Genomic DNA, 13,843 nt, shown 5'->3' with positions numbered 1-13,843 from the left:
GTGGGTCTATGGGTCCCAGCCGGTCCCAGGGGTAAGAGACAAGGAAGATCAGGAGCCCCTTCTGCCCTGTCACTGGCTAGACCTTCCTAGCCAACCGCTAACAGTTTCTCCTAGCGGCTTTTTTCTAGGCTTTTCAACTACGACAGCTGCGACTGGCGCTATTTAGGGTCGGTTTCAATGCCAAGACTAGAAGAAGTCGTACCCTAGACTGAGCGCACGGAAGATCTTGCAATTGCCTACACTAGAATCAAGACGATTAGCGCAAATCGATTCGTTATTGTTACCGTGTCATCTGAAGTATCTACAGCATCTACCCGCCTGTCCGCCTGTCCGCCCGCCATTCCAACTGTTCGGATGAAAACCTGACCTGAGCCATTGATTCCTATTGGCCACATTTAGACAATGGCTGCTGTTATAAAAATACATCCATACTTTTTGCGCAGGATAATCATTTCTTTTATTACCTTTAGTACTTTTAGTACTTTTATAGAGGGGCACAGGATCTAGATTTCCTTGAATGCTTGAACATTTCCAAGGTTGAATGCTGCACAAAGATCACAATATTTCAAAACAATTCAACTATATTGACATATCCCTTCTAGACATAATTCTGTTTTATCGGTAACTGTTCAATTTTGAAAAACATTTACAGTCTGTGTCATATTTACAAAATGGCCGCCGACCAGTAGCCTAAGAATAGCCAATCAAATCGTAAAAACCATCCAACCATCGGCCTTCAAATGTGGTCCTGCGCCAGGTCAGACTGGGCATCTTCTTACGTAGCACATGCAGGTACCTTTCTAAAGCTGCAGGAACAAGGCACACATAGACCGCTCAACACGAACAGCCATGAGCTGATGGGTGGGAGGATTCAGGGGTTGTTACAGGTTTACGAATCTGTATAGGTGATGTATCTCCCACCACCATTTTATATGTGCGATACATAATCATGCAATAACTTAAACCGGTTAGCAAACACTAGGGCTCTATGTATCTCTTCCAACTTTTCTAGAATGCGTGAGGGGAAAGTTGCAAAATACGAATCGAGCGTTATGCTGCATCTCGAGACTTTACTTTAATAGGAAGATATCCCTATCCCAGTGTTTGTCGCGGACGCCGAGTCTTGGTTGAGCCTTGGTTTATTTACAAAGGACCCTTTGTAAAGTCAAGGAAAGTAAAAAGCAAACCAACTTTCTCATCAACCTGCCGCGCGCTCTTTTTTCTTGCCAAATGCAGTCAGTGGCGGTCTCAACTACACACAGCGCTTCCACTCGGCCAATATTCCATTCGATCCACGTGTGGACCTTAGGGGTTGGGGGGGTTGAGGTGACAGCCATCCAGACCAAGATGGGCTGGAATGGTCAACGCTTTTCTCCTCCATTGTGCTTACGCCTTGCTTCTATTCGGGCCTAGCGTCTTACGTGGACACACGTAGTGTTACCGGCAGACCGGGGATCTACACAGACCCCTTGCGAAAATTGAGAAAATTGAAGGAAAGAATTAAGAAGCCTTGCCCTACGAATGACGTGGTTTGTGGGACACGTTCGTCGTTCAGTGAAACAAATAAAACGAAATTACTTTCGAGATAATTTCGCTACTCATGAAGTTGCGACACCACATGCGTTGCCATACACGAATCTAAAAGCCGACCGAGCAATCGAGCTTAGGACAATGTTGACATGCTCGTGGCTTCCATGTCGAACAGCAGCTTCTCCAATCTTCCAATGATCCAAAGTTTCAGGGTTCCATGCCCCTGTCAGATTGTAACAGCATATCAAAGCTTAACTTTTCTTTCTTTGAACGCTAATCGGCCGATCCTGGAGGATCGATTACCCCCTTGCGAATTGAGTGAATCGACTCTTGCTGTCTTTCTTGTTGGTTGATTCCTTATTAACAATGATTTCCTTTTTAGGAATGCATATTGTGCGCGAAGTCATCAGATTTTCCCCGGCTTCCAGGGCTCGGATCAAGCCCGTCTGGAAAAGAGGGACTAATTTACCGTATTAATTGATTCGTGGAGAGACATGAGGCTTGGTCCGATGCCCTATCAGCTTCCCCGAACCAACGGTCGAGATTAGTTAGACTAGGTCCCTATCCTCGCAATTTCTTGACACAAATAGTTGACGGAAATAGTTTTCGTTTACCTAGGTCAGCCCTAGTTATTATCTAAGACAAATTCATATGTAAAGCCGTTCGGACGCGTCACGCAATAAGAGCTTCAGGTTGAATTCTCTTTTTATATCCAACCTACCGTTTAAAAGTGATACGGAATTTAAAGTGAAGACTGTGCCGTAGGCTGCGTGGGGAATTCCAGTTCTTCTGCCATGGGCCGTCGGGAATTCGCATGCGCACCGTTTTCCAACAACTCTTGTCTTGGTCCTCCCGAATGGATAATATAAAGTTGTCCTTCCTCGACAGAGGGTCGCGGAAGCGATTGACCGCATTATAAAGTCTTGGCTCTTCAAAGCTTCCGGACTTCGTCTGACCAACCATGAGTGATGGGTTTGGGAACACAAGGTCATTGTTAACAATAATATTTTCTGTCTTAGTTAGGTGGGGTCTTCTATTTCCTCATTGTTAAAACCCGATGCTCTCGACATGTGACTTCGAATTGTACCTAGGTAGGTAAAACTTCAAGACGACATCACGACTCTTGCCATGTTCATGGTTCTATACAGAAGTCACCAAGTTTTCAAAATCACATAGGGGAATTGTCGTGAATCATTCGTTGGCCGTAACGTCCCGAGTAAAAGTAAGAAAAAAGGTTGATTCTCGCAGTTAGTAACATAGCTTCATATAGACGCCTTAATCCTTATGAACATCAGCAGAATTTACTGGCAGCAGTTTAATATATAACAATTTAAAAAGCCATGGAGCTAATACGTTCTTTCCTTCAACCCATCAAACCGGACACCAGCTTGTTACCTTCCAGCGCAATTATTCGACAGTGTCCGTTCCTTCTGCATACACCCTTTAAGTTCGGCCCCACAATATCACCAACTCCGATCGGCTCGGTACCGTACCCGTGGATCCGGACTCCGGGCCAACACAATGGCATCCCATGAATCGTGGTTGGATTCCGATTCCGACGTAGAATCGGACGTTTCATCCATCATCTTTAACGACCAAGAATCATTTACCACATTTCGCTTTCGCGTCATTGACTTTGTCATTCAAAGAATATGGCCCTATGCAACCGCCGAAGAAATCACCGTGGAACAGATGTCAGGTGAAGAAAATCGAATTATCAAGGTATCTCGACAGCCGGTCGGGAAACCCGAGTCTCGCGAGCAATACGTCATACGCATCCCTAAGTACGATATTGGACAATTGAATAGTCAAGTTGCTAATCTTCGATTTCTACGTCTACATGGCAAAATTCCTGCCCCGATAATTCTTACTTTCGACAAGACGTCCGACAATATTCTCGGTTCAAAGTTCATCATTCAGGACTATATTCCCGGAACTAACTTGCTATCGTCATACTCAAGCCTCACACATGAACAGCGGTGTAGAGTCGCACGGGAGCTTGGTTGTGTCTACCATGAACTATTGGCCACACGTAGCGATACGCCCGGTTTCTTAACGCTGTCTAGGAGTGGCACTTCACCACTCCGGATCGTACCGTTAGAAGGTAAAATCAAGAAGTTCAACGGTAGCTACGACAATCCACCTACGGCTCCAGATGTTCATAAATGTTTAGTTGATGTTTTCCTAAAGCGATGGGTTATCTTGGACGAGCCACTGCCGGGCAATAATTCCTGGCCGAGACTCAGGGATAAGTTATGTCAAGTGGCTTCAGAAATGAAAGCCGGAGGGTGGTTTAGAGACTGTCATACTTCCTTGGCACATCTTAACCTAGTGCCGCGCAACATACTTGTCAATCCAACGACTGATACAACGCGACCTATCATCTCTGGTATTCTCGATTGGGACAGTTCCGTCTTCGTCCCTCAATTCATGGGTTGCCAACCACCTATGTGGCTATGGGCATGGAACAACGGTGGCTATCAAGACGAGAGCCAGGCCAATGCAATGCCACCAACACCGGAAGCACGGCAGTTAAAGCGACGCTTTGAGGAAGCCGCTGGCCAGAAATATCTCATGTTCGCTTATGCCCCGGCATATAGGCTTGCGAGACGGCTTGTCCGCTTCGCCGTCGAGGACATACGCTCCAACGAAGACTATAAAGAAGCTGAACAGATGGTAGAAGAGTGGACAGCGATGCGCGGTCACTTGAAAGTACGCACCCCATCTGAAAAATAAATGATACGGGACTATGCCATATCCCCGGGAGCCTGATAGAGGTATTTCATTTGGGTAGCTGTTAGTATGGTCCTCGGCATAGGATAGGAGCGCTGCTCCGAGGAGGATAATAGTTGAGTGCTGAGAAAGATTGGTTTTGGGATAGGGCGAGATGATTTACGAGGAAATTTGATACTTACTATCAGTGATAATATTTAGATAATATCTAATTGATTTTTTTTTAGTCGAGAGATTGTCAGTATTGGCCATCACGTAATCTTGTTCCGGCCTTGACTAAGTTTTCTACGATATACATACTATCAATACTGGGTATATTATAGGGGTCTCAAAGGATAGATCAAGTACCTAAAGATTGATCCAAGGTATAGGTAGGTACGTAATTTAAAAACGTAAGGCACCTATCTATACTAATCGATACTAATCAGGGGTTTGTGATCTTTTGTTTTATAGAAGTTGAACGGTACTATTTAGACGAGATCAAAGCAACTTACTTAGCATCGACATATCATATTTGACAGGTATTTTTCTCAAAAAGAGATCGACCTGTACCTTGTGTTCCTTGCGTTAATCAGGTAAGTCCGGGGTTGGCATTGTGGCGGTCAGCGCTGATCGACAGTGCTGAATGTCTTGCGTAGAGGATTGATAACTAGAGCTAGCTGTCGTTGTGAAGATATTCCGAGCTAAGCTGTTTCCATCTTTTTGGAGGTACCGTTTCGAATCTAGGTACTCGCAGGCAAACTTGAACCTTTCGGCATCTCCTTTTCTCTTTTGGTGCTTAGTATGTGCCACAACTAATATCACCATGTCATGTCGTCAGCAACGTAAGCGGCAAATTCCGCTCACTATTCGAGCTGCAGAATTACCCACTATTTTCAAATCTCGGAGCCATAGTCCAGATGTTATTGAAACACTCCTATGTAAAAGGAAGAGCCTCATCGGTCTGACCCAATGCGACATCGAAACTCCGTTCAGCAGCTGGAACTCCCTAATGCGGTAACGAGGGACAAAAGAACATGAAGCGTGAGAAACCCGGGAATATATGCCAGGCCTATATAGAGGGACTTCAGTCCAGCTTACGATTGGGGTGAAACATAACCAATCACAGGCCGTCATCGTGCTCCTTTGTTGAGTCTCTAGCAGGGCATGGCCACGATCTGGACCGCACGTGATTGGCCTGTTCGGACGAGCTGAGGCTGAACCTCGTCCGCTTGGCAGATCAACATTTCGACCTACCTTGGCGCTACCAGATTCGATTTCTAGAAGCTTACTAGAAACCCAGGAGCCAAGTCTCGAACGAGGTCAATGCTTTCTGAGGGAATGTCGTTGTCTCATTTGTATTTTCTACGACCTCCGACCTCATCGATGGGATGTTCAGTCGACAGCCAACAATTGAGAAAATCAAGGTAGAAGTCGGAGATGGAACCGTCGAACCTCAACCAACCTATGATACTCCCGCTCATGGATAGCGGGGAAGATTACACTTATTCGAACTTCCTCGGCGGCGATGATGCCGGGTACGGTGCTATCGGCGAGGCTGCGGGCTCGACATCCGCATTGGACGATGATCTTGGTATGGCGAGTGCGCCGTCTCCCACGGCGGCGCTCGCTACACGCAACTCGCTTCAGAAGCAGAGATTAGAACGAAGGGGTCATACTAAGAGTCGAAGAGGTTGTTTCAATTGTAAAAGGCGTCGCATTAAGGTACGTTTCTTATCTACTCGAGATCCGAGACTCATGAGAAATGCCGTTCGAATACTAACATAGAAGGAAATAGTGTCAAGAAACCCGGCCAGAATGCGGACATTGCGTGAAGACAGGGCTAGAGTGTAAATATCCAACTTCACCCCAAGTCGTCCACCAGGTATGAATTCGCATCGGCGTCGACCTCTATCTCCAACTCCGGCTAACATGAAAATAGCCGCAACAGCAAATCCCTCTTTTCAGCTTGCAGGATATGCGGTTCTTCCAGCATTTCCTATTCACCTGTTTCCCTAACCACCCCCTAGGGAATGAGTCCATCTGGACCCACGAGATTCCATGCCTATCACAGACTGTACGTACCTCAGCAAAACTAGCTATGTATGAAGAGGGTAGGGCTGATGACCTTTCGACGATAGCACGAATATCTTATGCATGCGATACTAGGCCTCGCAGCGTCTGATCTCATGCAGAATGACTCCAGCCTACTCACATTCGCCATGATGCATCGGCTTAAGGCGATCAAAGCTATCAAGAAGACCTTAAACGAGGTACCGAAATCGAACAGCTTTGAAGAAGGGAACGCCCTTGGTATGTGCCATGAACTAATCATCTATCCAGTCCACCACCATGAGAGAAGCTCACCCATCCCCTTCCTCCAAAAAACAACCCCGATCCAACCTAACTAACCAACCCAACCCAGTGGCGACCTGTTTCGCACTAACCTTCCAATCCGTAATCCTCGACGACGGGATGACCGAATTCATGACCTTCGTGCGGGGCATCGTGCTGGTCTCCATGCAAATGCTAACCAAAGGCACACGCCCACTCTTCACAAACCTGAACCAATCCGACCCCCAGAAACTCCTCAAGCCCATAATCCAAGCCATCCCACCCATCCGCACCTCCTTCATCCTCTCCGCCGCACAATCCATCCACGCCCTCGAACCTCTCTGCCAGCACGAGCTCGAAATCGAGTATCGGCGGTACCTAATCGGGATCGCGAACGCGCTGCCCACATCCTCGTACCTGGCGTACGAGATCCTGTGCAAGCACTACGGCTGGTGGATCCAGCTACCGCACGAGCGGTTCCGGCATCTAATCGACCCGAGCTCGCAGGTCTTCGCCGTGTTATCCGCGCACTGGATCGCGCTGAAGCAGGTGATGGCGCCGATCACACAGGCCGAGACCCAGCTGCGGGCGCAGGAGCCGCGGGGTGGAGGCGGCGGCGTCGATCTCGGGACCTCGCGCTGGTTGAAGTATCTCAATCGCCAGGTCGATGCCGAACACCGCCCATATAACGCTTGGCCCGAGTGGGTCGAGCAGCAGCTTGATCGGGATATGTCGTTTTTCGGGAAGACGACGGCTTCGTTGTTGACGTAGATGGAGATATAACTACCTACTCACCCACCTATCCACCCCACCTATCTATCTATCTATCTATCTACCCAGGCACGGACCTAATGTTTAGGGGGGAATGTTAACAGGTGAAAGGAAGGACCCAGCGAGTACTTATTGCTTATTGGATTTTCAGGAAAGGAGGTAAAATGACCTACGTGTGTGACAGGAATAGGAAAACAGCGTGTTTACCAAGAATTTTTTTTTTGGATTTTAGTATCGATACCATCATCACCGCTTTATGGAACTGTTGTATATACCCGGGAGGAATTGAGATGAATTGCCTATCGCATCTACCTAACACTTGAAAACTTGACAATTTGACATGACTCGGAGTAATCTCTCCCTTGCCGGTGATGCTGACGAGAGTTCCTTACCTACCTATTCATTGGTCTACGTGGTTTTCGTAGGTACCCATGGGTGTTGTATTTCCTCTATTATCACCGTATGCCGTTGGACCCGGGCCGCGTAATGCAGAACGGCACTGCCACCTCGCTACCACGAAGTCATCAAACAAGTTGGGTGTAATAAAAGTCCTTATCATCTCACCTCCCTAGTCGCTTCTTGATGTCTACGTAATCTTATCTAGGTCGAGAACCTCAGAAAGAGAATTGCATAAACCGATGATGAGTGCCGCTTCCACTGCTAATCTGAATCATTATCCAGGAATATGAACCTCGAACAGGGGTGTTCAAAATGCTTCTAATAATCTAACAGACACAAAGTCAACGAAACTCTCGCAAGAATAAAGCTATCGATGTAATATACGGTATATCGTTATATACCTATGGTGACATTATACATGACTTAGCACCTCTCAACATCACGCGCTACGACAACATAAAAACAAATACACGCAGCATCGAACTAGCTGGAACAATTTCATTCCCAGCAACCTATTCATTCTAATTCCCTGGACCGTTGAAGGATACCGCGTCCTTGACTAGATCATCCCACCCAGTTCCAGGAATATAACGAATATTCCCCGTGAGGGGCGCCTTCACCTGCCCCCTCGCGTTAGAAAACAAGTTTACAACGCCTTGCTCCCACACCTGCAGACTCTCATATATATATAGAGATCTACCTTTTTAGCTCGTGCTATCCCGCTCTCATGCCGAATTGATGTGCCGCGTAGACCAACCGGCTTAAGGTAATAGTGCTATACAAGGAATTTACATGTAATTGAGATTTTAATCTCCATATTTGTGCTGTTAAAGTAGAATAAAATAAAACGAAGTTATATAGCGAGTGAGTGAATAAGAAAACAATATTAGTTAGCTCTTAGAGCATCCGCGATTGTTCGCGTAACTTCTCGCGGATTGGCAACGAAGTCAGTATAGGCTTTGATGACAGTAGAACCGCAAGATGCTAGAGAAGGGGCAACGCTGGCTAGCATCGCACCAAGGGTGAACACCAGAATTGGGATCTATCGAATTAATTAGTATCGTTGCCTCATAAAAGGGGCTTCGAGTTACTTACCCAGACGAACCACAGCATCTTGTCACTGCTGCCGGTCTTGAGTCTCTGAGCATGAGCTCGTTGCAGGTGTTCTTGCTGTTCCTTGGTGATGTTGCGCTTGCGTCCGATCTCAAGTAGCGCGGGCACTTCCTGTGATTCTGACTCTTCCGTAGACGTCTCCGCAATAGCTTGGTCGTAAAGAGTAGCGCATTTACTGTCAGCCTCGAAATCGACCGCGGCTGCGGCTGCTGAGGCTTGCTTAGTATCGAAGTCGGCCGGTGCGCTTCCTGGGAAGATAGTATCATAGGCTGGAGGTGGCGACTCCTTGGCACCGAAGAATGGCAGCTCCCATCGTCTAGCGTGAGCATCCTGCGGAGGTTGGTCTTCGGCGGATCCGGGACGCGAACCTCGGATATTGGGTACAAGGGAACTAATACGCTGTACGACGGGTGCTGAGTTCAGGTAGGCTTGGTAATCCGGGAAGACGGGTGGCAAAGTTGGCATTTGCGGCATTTGCATGTGCGGCATCTGAAGTTGCGCTAGATTCTGGAAATGCATCGTCATGGAATGTTGCCACTGCTGGAGTTGCGCTCCAAACTGTTCTCGCAGTGCGGTTACTGCTGCACTCGGCGACGCGGGGGCAGCATCTCCATCGCTTGATCGTCTCATATCTAGCCAATCGGGGCTTTCTTCATCGCTATCCCTATCTTCTGATGAATCTTGATCGCTGTCATTACTGTCGTCGACTGAGCTTGAGTCGTCAGACATGAATTCCTCACGATGTGCCGCCGGAGTAATTGAGGGCGGATCCCACAACGATTTGAGAGAAGTAGCACTGTTTGCCCTGCTGTGAAGAGATCCGTTGCTTCGGGATCTGGAGTGATTCTCGATTTGTCGTAGTACGCGAAGCACGTCGCTAGATCGAGCAACGTCAGCTGGAGTAAGACCCGAAAGACTTCGCATATTCGGGTCGGCCCCTTTCATGATGAGGCGCCGGACAATCTCCGGGTGGTTGTTCATCGCCGCCATATGTAGCGGAGTGAAGCCTCCCTTATCTCGCACGCCCACATTGGCCCCTCGAGATAGAAGCCCGGCGACGAAGCGAGCAAGTCCTAGAGAACAAGCTAAATGAAGCATTGTCTGTCCACTTGACCTCCTTAGATTGATTTTCGCTTTGTTGGCGCTGTCATCTAGATCAATCAACTCAAGAACACGTAGAAGTCCCAATTCTGGGGACTCGGAGAGGTCTTGCTCGAGGCTGTTGAAGTTGGTGTTAGGGGTTTGGGATCCTCCGGGGGAAGGACCCCAAGAGCTGCCGTTTCCAGACCCACCAGACCCGTAGATAATATTTCTTGCGATATCTGCGACATCTGTCATTTTCCCACCTAGTTTATTGCCTAAAACGGTGAGCGCTGTACGTATTAAACGATGTTCGTCGTCGTCGACATAGCGGAACAGTGGCTGCTGGTTACCAGTGAAAGAGTGCTGGGGAGCCACGCCAGGCTGCCTGATCGATACGGGAACTATCCCCGCAGTGGGGGACGGCGGCAGAAGACAAACCAACGATGTCTCGCCCCAGTACGTAGTTGTAGCTGCCCTCTGTTCTCCAAACATGACCTCGAGTCCGCCATTAGTGAAACCGCTGCCGAGAATTGTCACCTCGACACCACCTGACTTTGGACCTTCGCTGGGAATGATCTTATAAATCATTGGTGGTGGCACTCTATTTGAAGTCATGATCGCAGATGCATTGAACATATTCTGACCAAGTGGAGCGTGGGGGATGTTCTGGATCTCATTCCTTAGCCGGTTCGGACTGGGGGCACGGCTAGGATGGGCTGATGTAGGCGCAGAGAACATCTGAGCACTCACGTCGAGACTTAGATTCCTATTTCCCGAGGGGAACATGAGCTCAGGGCTGTTGCTGTTAGGCGTAGGGGGACCTGTTGGGAAATGCTGTCCGATGTTGTTAAGGGTTGCCTGTTGCCCATGAGAAAATAAGGGATCCGTAGCCATTGGGAAAGTTGACATATTCGGTGAGAATGGCGATGTAGCTGCAGATGTCACGGCTGACTCGTTGTGTGGCCCTAGAGGCATTGTGGGCGGTGATTGACTTGTCTCGAGTCTAGTCATTGCTAGGCCGCTCGGAAGCTTCATGGAACCGCTTGCCTTTCTCTTTTTAGAGACGGGACCTGAAGGGCTAGCTGGTGACCCCTGCCTGGATAGGTTACGAGATGGTGCAGAGGCTGGTGCAGGTTGAGGGTTGTTGTTGACTGGAACAGGAGGGAATGCGAAAGTTCCGTTTTGAGCTAATCCTTGGAGATCAGAGGCTGATTGCGACGAGTGGAACATCAATTGGGCCTCGGCTGATTTGACATCGTTCGTGCTATGCATTGGGGAAACTCCTAAAGGTGGGGCAGAAGTATTGGGACATTGTGTTGCAGATGTCGCGGGGAGATGTGTCTTGTGATCATCAGTAATCATAATCGACGATGAGATTTGTTGAGCGACGACATTGTCCTTGTAATCCTTCATGGTAAAGATGACCTGGAATCCCATCTTCTCCCCATGATGGCGGCAATAGCACGCAATACGCATTGGTGCATCTACCTGGACGGTACCTTCAGGAACGGAAAGGTCAGGCAACCCAGCTCCAGTAGGATCGGCCATGTGGGGAGTAACAGCTTGCCACTCTTTAACTTCCTGAGTATTAAAAACGATGACTCGCTGGTGTTCGTATCGGTTCCACAGCTCCTCTTCCTCTGGCTTCTTATGTTTCTTACGGCCAGCGCGCTTACGTTCCCGAGTTATACAACCAGCACATATTCGCACCTCGCCTCCGTTTTGAGGCTTAAACTCTTCATCTTCGTTGTCATTAGGTCGTTTCGGGCCATGGAAGTCATGCTGAAGTACGGCGGCTCGCTTGAACGCACGCTGGAGCTTGACCGGGTCCTGCATAGCGCTAGTGCAGACTAACATAGTATACAATTCGAGCATGTCAGGAGACCGCACCGCTACAGGCTTTGCAAGCAATTTGGGCTTTGATATCGTATGGGTTGGCAGGTGAAGTCTTTTGATACCCGGGGGTAAGTGGTGGAGGGTTAGCTTGATTGGTATTTGAGTCTCCACCCTTGATTTGAGAGGCGTGGGCTGAACTACCAATCTCGGCCGAGGGAGATTCATATGGGGCGAGTAGGACGGAAGACTATGGGTCGGAGCCGAGAGGTTCATCGAATCTTGTCTCACCTGGGGAGCCGAGCCATTGGTCTGCAGGCCTGCCATCGGTGGCCAGACCGGTGTCATACTCATATTCGGCAAGCCATGATAGTGATTAGCAGTAATGTCAGGGGACGGCGAATTTTTAAACATCGCTGACGGGGAAGGTTCCTGGCTAGCCGCGATACTTGACATAGGAGAACCTTCTCTAGAAGTACTCGTCTTCAACCCGTTCATCGACTTCGTTAGAGAATGTTGCTAATTATTAATTAGTCAGAGTAGAATAGTTATGAAGGTAAACACAAACCGATTGTCCCTTGTGATGCCCTTTGATTCTCTTAGCAGCGGGGGCCTTGAGGACAACATTTCCTGATGCGGATAGATCTTGCACGGCATTATTCGTTGGGGGACTCGGACTACTCGAAGCGCTATCAAAATCGAAAACTGCGGACATGTCCATAGTCGACGGGTCCAAAGTATCGAACATAAAGTTCGAATCATTGTGTTTGGCGTCATTTTCGAGATTCCATCCCGAGTAGGGTTCATCGGTCACCATCGCATCGGTCGAAGAATTACTAGTCTTCGGCGAGTTGGTGTTCCCGCTTGCTCTAGACGAAGATGAGGAGGAAGAGCCACGGTGGGACGGAATAGACGAAAAGCCAGGCGCCACTCTGTTCGAATTGGGCTGTAAAACATGTCCGGGACCGGAAGAGAACACTTTACTAGACTCCCCAAACATGGTCGGGTCGAGTAGCTCGCCAGTTGTAAAATCGAATATTGTTCCAGTAGGGTGGCCGGCATCGTCCGCATCGTACAGTTCGAATTCGTGATTAACGGCGAAAGAGGGCATATCCGAATCGGAACCCAACGGATTCGTTGGAATGAAAAGTGGCGGTTTGGATGACATAGCTCGGTACTAGATTTTTTCGATATGCAGAGGGCGCACTATAGTAAGTAGTAGTTTGCGAGGTGAGGCGTTATTCGATTCAACCCCAACCGACGAAATATTCCAATCGTAGTTCAGACTATACGATGTCTGTATCTTGGTGTTTGGTGTCTCAGCAATAGGACAACCTCAAATGACCGTCCGTAGAGGTGCAATATCCAGCGAGTCCAACAGTGTGATGCGATGTAGTTGTGGATGCTATAGCAACATGATGACTCCTTCAGTATTAGCTTAATTGAAGACGAATCTATTAGTGGATGCCGGTAAATCCAAGGTTCCAAATTGAATTTTCGGGTACTAGTTAGATGATGATGAAATAGGATGAAACTCGATATCTAATTGACAATTCGAAATGTTTGGTGATCGTGGCTCGGAATAGCGTGCCGTGGCGGCGGGTTACGTTCTAGTAAGTATCGGTGAAAAGTTGCGGTAAGTATAGAGCAGAGCAGTGGCGTGCGTGTTTGCTAAAAGTTCAGCCTGCTAACTCCCTGAGCAGGTACCTAGTAGTATGCAATGTTGTCCCGTTATCGGAATTCCGATTACAACGAGTCCAATTGAAAAGAGGCCGTTGCAAAACCGATCAAAAGGAATAAAAGCCAAAGGAATGCTGTACTCGTCGCAGGCTCGAGGGTTCTTCGTGGTCGGGTGAGGTCTCGCCTGAAGGTTGGATGGAATTGGGATATTGAGATGGGAAGAGACAAGTTTGGATGGATTTGACGGATCAATTTGGTCCAAGATGGAAGAACCCTGAGCATCCACCACTAAGACCCGACGAAGCAAAGTGGAGAGTTAACAAAAGAGTTAGGGAAGTTAGCACCTAAGCAAGTTCGAGAGGGTGCAGAGGGCAGGGCAGAGGGTACA

General features: G+C 48.2%; 3 protein-coding genes across 3 annotated transcripts; 2 read left to right on the top strand and 1 right to left on the bottom strand.

Moving 5' to 3' along the window:
* Nucleotides 1-2,856: 2,856 nt before the first annotated feature.
* Nucleotides 2,857-4,339, top strand: GGS22DRAFT_195765 (uncharacterized protein). Its single transcript, XM_047965714.1, has one exon. The coding sequence runs from the start codon at nucleotides 3,052-3,054 to the stop codon at nucleotides 4,264-4,266; it is 1,215 nt and encodes a 404-aa protein (XP_047816323.1). The 5' UTR covers nucleotides 2,857-3,051; the 3' UTR covers nucleotides 4,267-4,339.
* An 865-nt stretch (nucleotides 4,340-5,204) lies between these two features.
* GGS22DRAFT_45126 (uncharacterized protein) lies at nucleotides 5,205-7,660 on the top strand. Its single transcript, XM_047967113.1, has 5 exons — nucleotides 5,205-5,967; nucleotides 6,041-6,127; nucleotides 6,185-6,319; nucleotides 6,384-6,555; nucleotides 6,668-7,660. Exons 1-5 carry the CDS (start codon nucleotides 5,683-5,685, stop codon nucleotides 7,345-7,347), a joined length of 1,359 nt encoding a protein of 452 aa, XP_047816322.1. The 5' UTR covers nucleotides 5,205-5,682; the 3' UTR covers nucleotides 7,348-7,660.
* Nucleotides 7,661-8,632: 972 nt separating this feature from the next.
* On the bottom strand, nucleotides 8,633-12,943 carry GGS22DRAFT_191076 (uncharacterized protein; the record flags this gene model as incomplete). Its single annotated transcript, XM_047965073.1, has 3 exons — nucleotides 8,633-8,788; nucleotides 8,842-12,294; nucleotides 12,344-12,943. 3 exons carry the CDS (start codon nucleotides 12,941-12,943, stop codon nucleotides 8,633-8,635), a joined length of 4,209 nt encoding a protein of 1,402 aa, XP_047816321.1.
* Nucleotides 12,944-13,843: the final 900 nt, after the last annotated feature.

Source organism: Annulohypoxylon maeteangense (genome assembly GCF_022496945.1).
Source record: "Annulohypoxylon maeteangense strain CBS 123835 unplaced genomic scaffold GGS22scaffold_15, whole genome shotgun sequence".
Taxonomy (NCBI): Eukaryota; Fungi; Ascomycota; class Sordariomycetes; order Xylariales; family Hypoxylaceae; genus Annulohypoxylon; species Annulohypoxylon maeteangense.
This window is presented reverse-complemented; position numbering and strand designations above follow the sequence as displayed.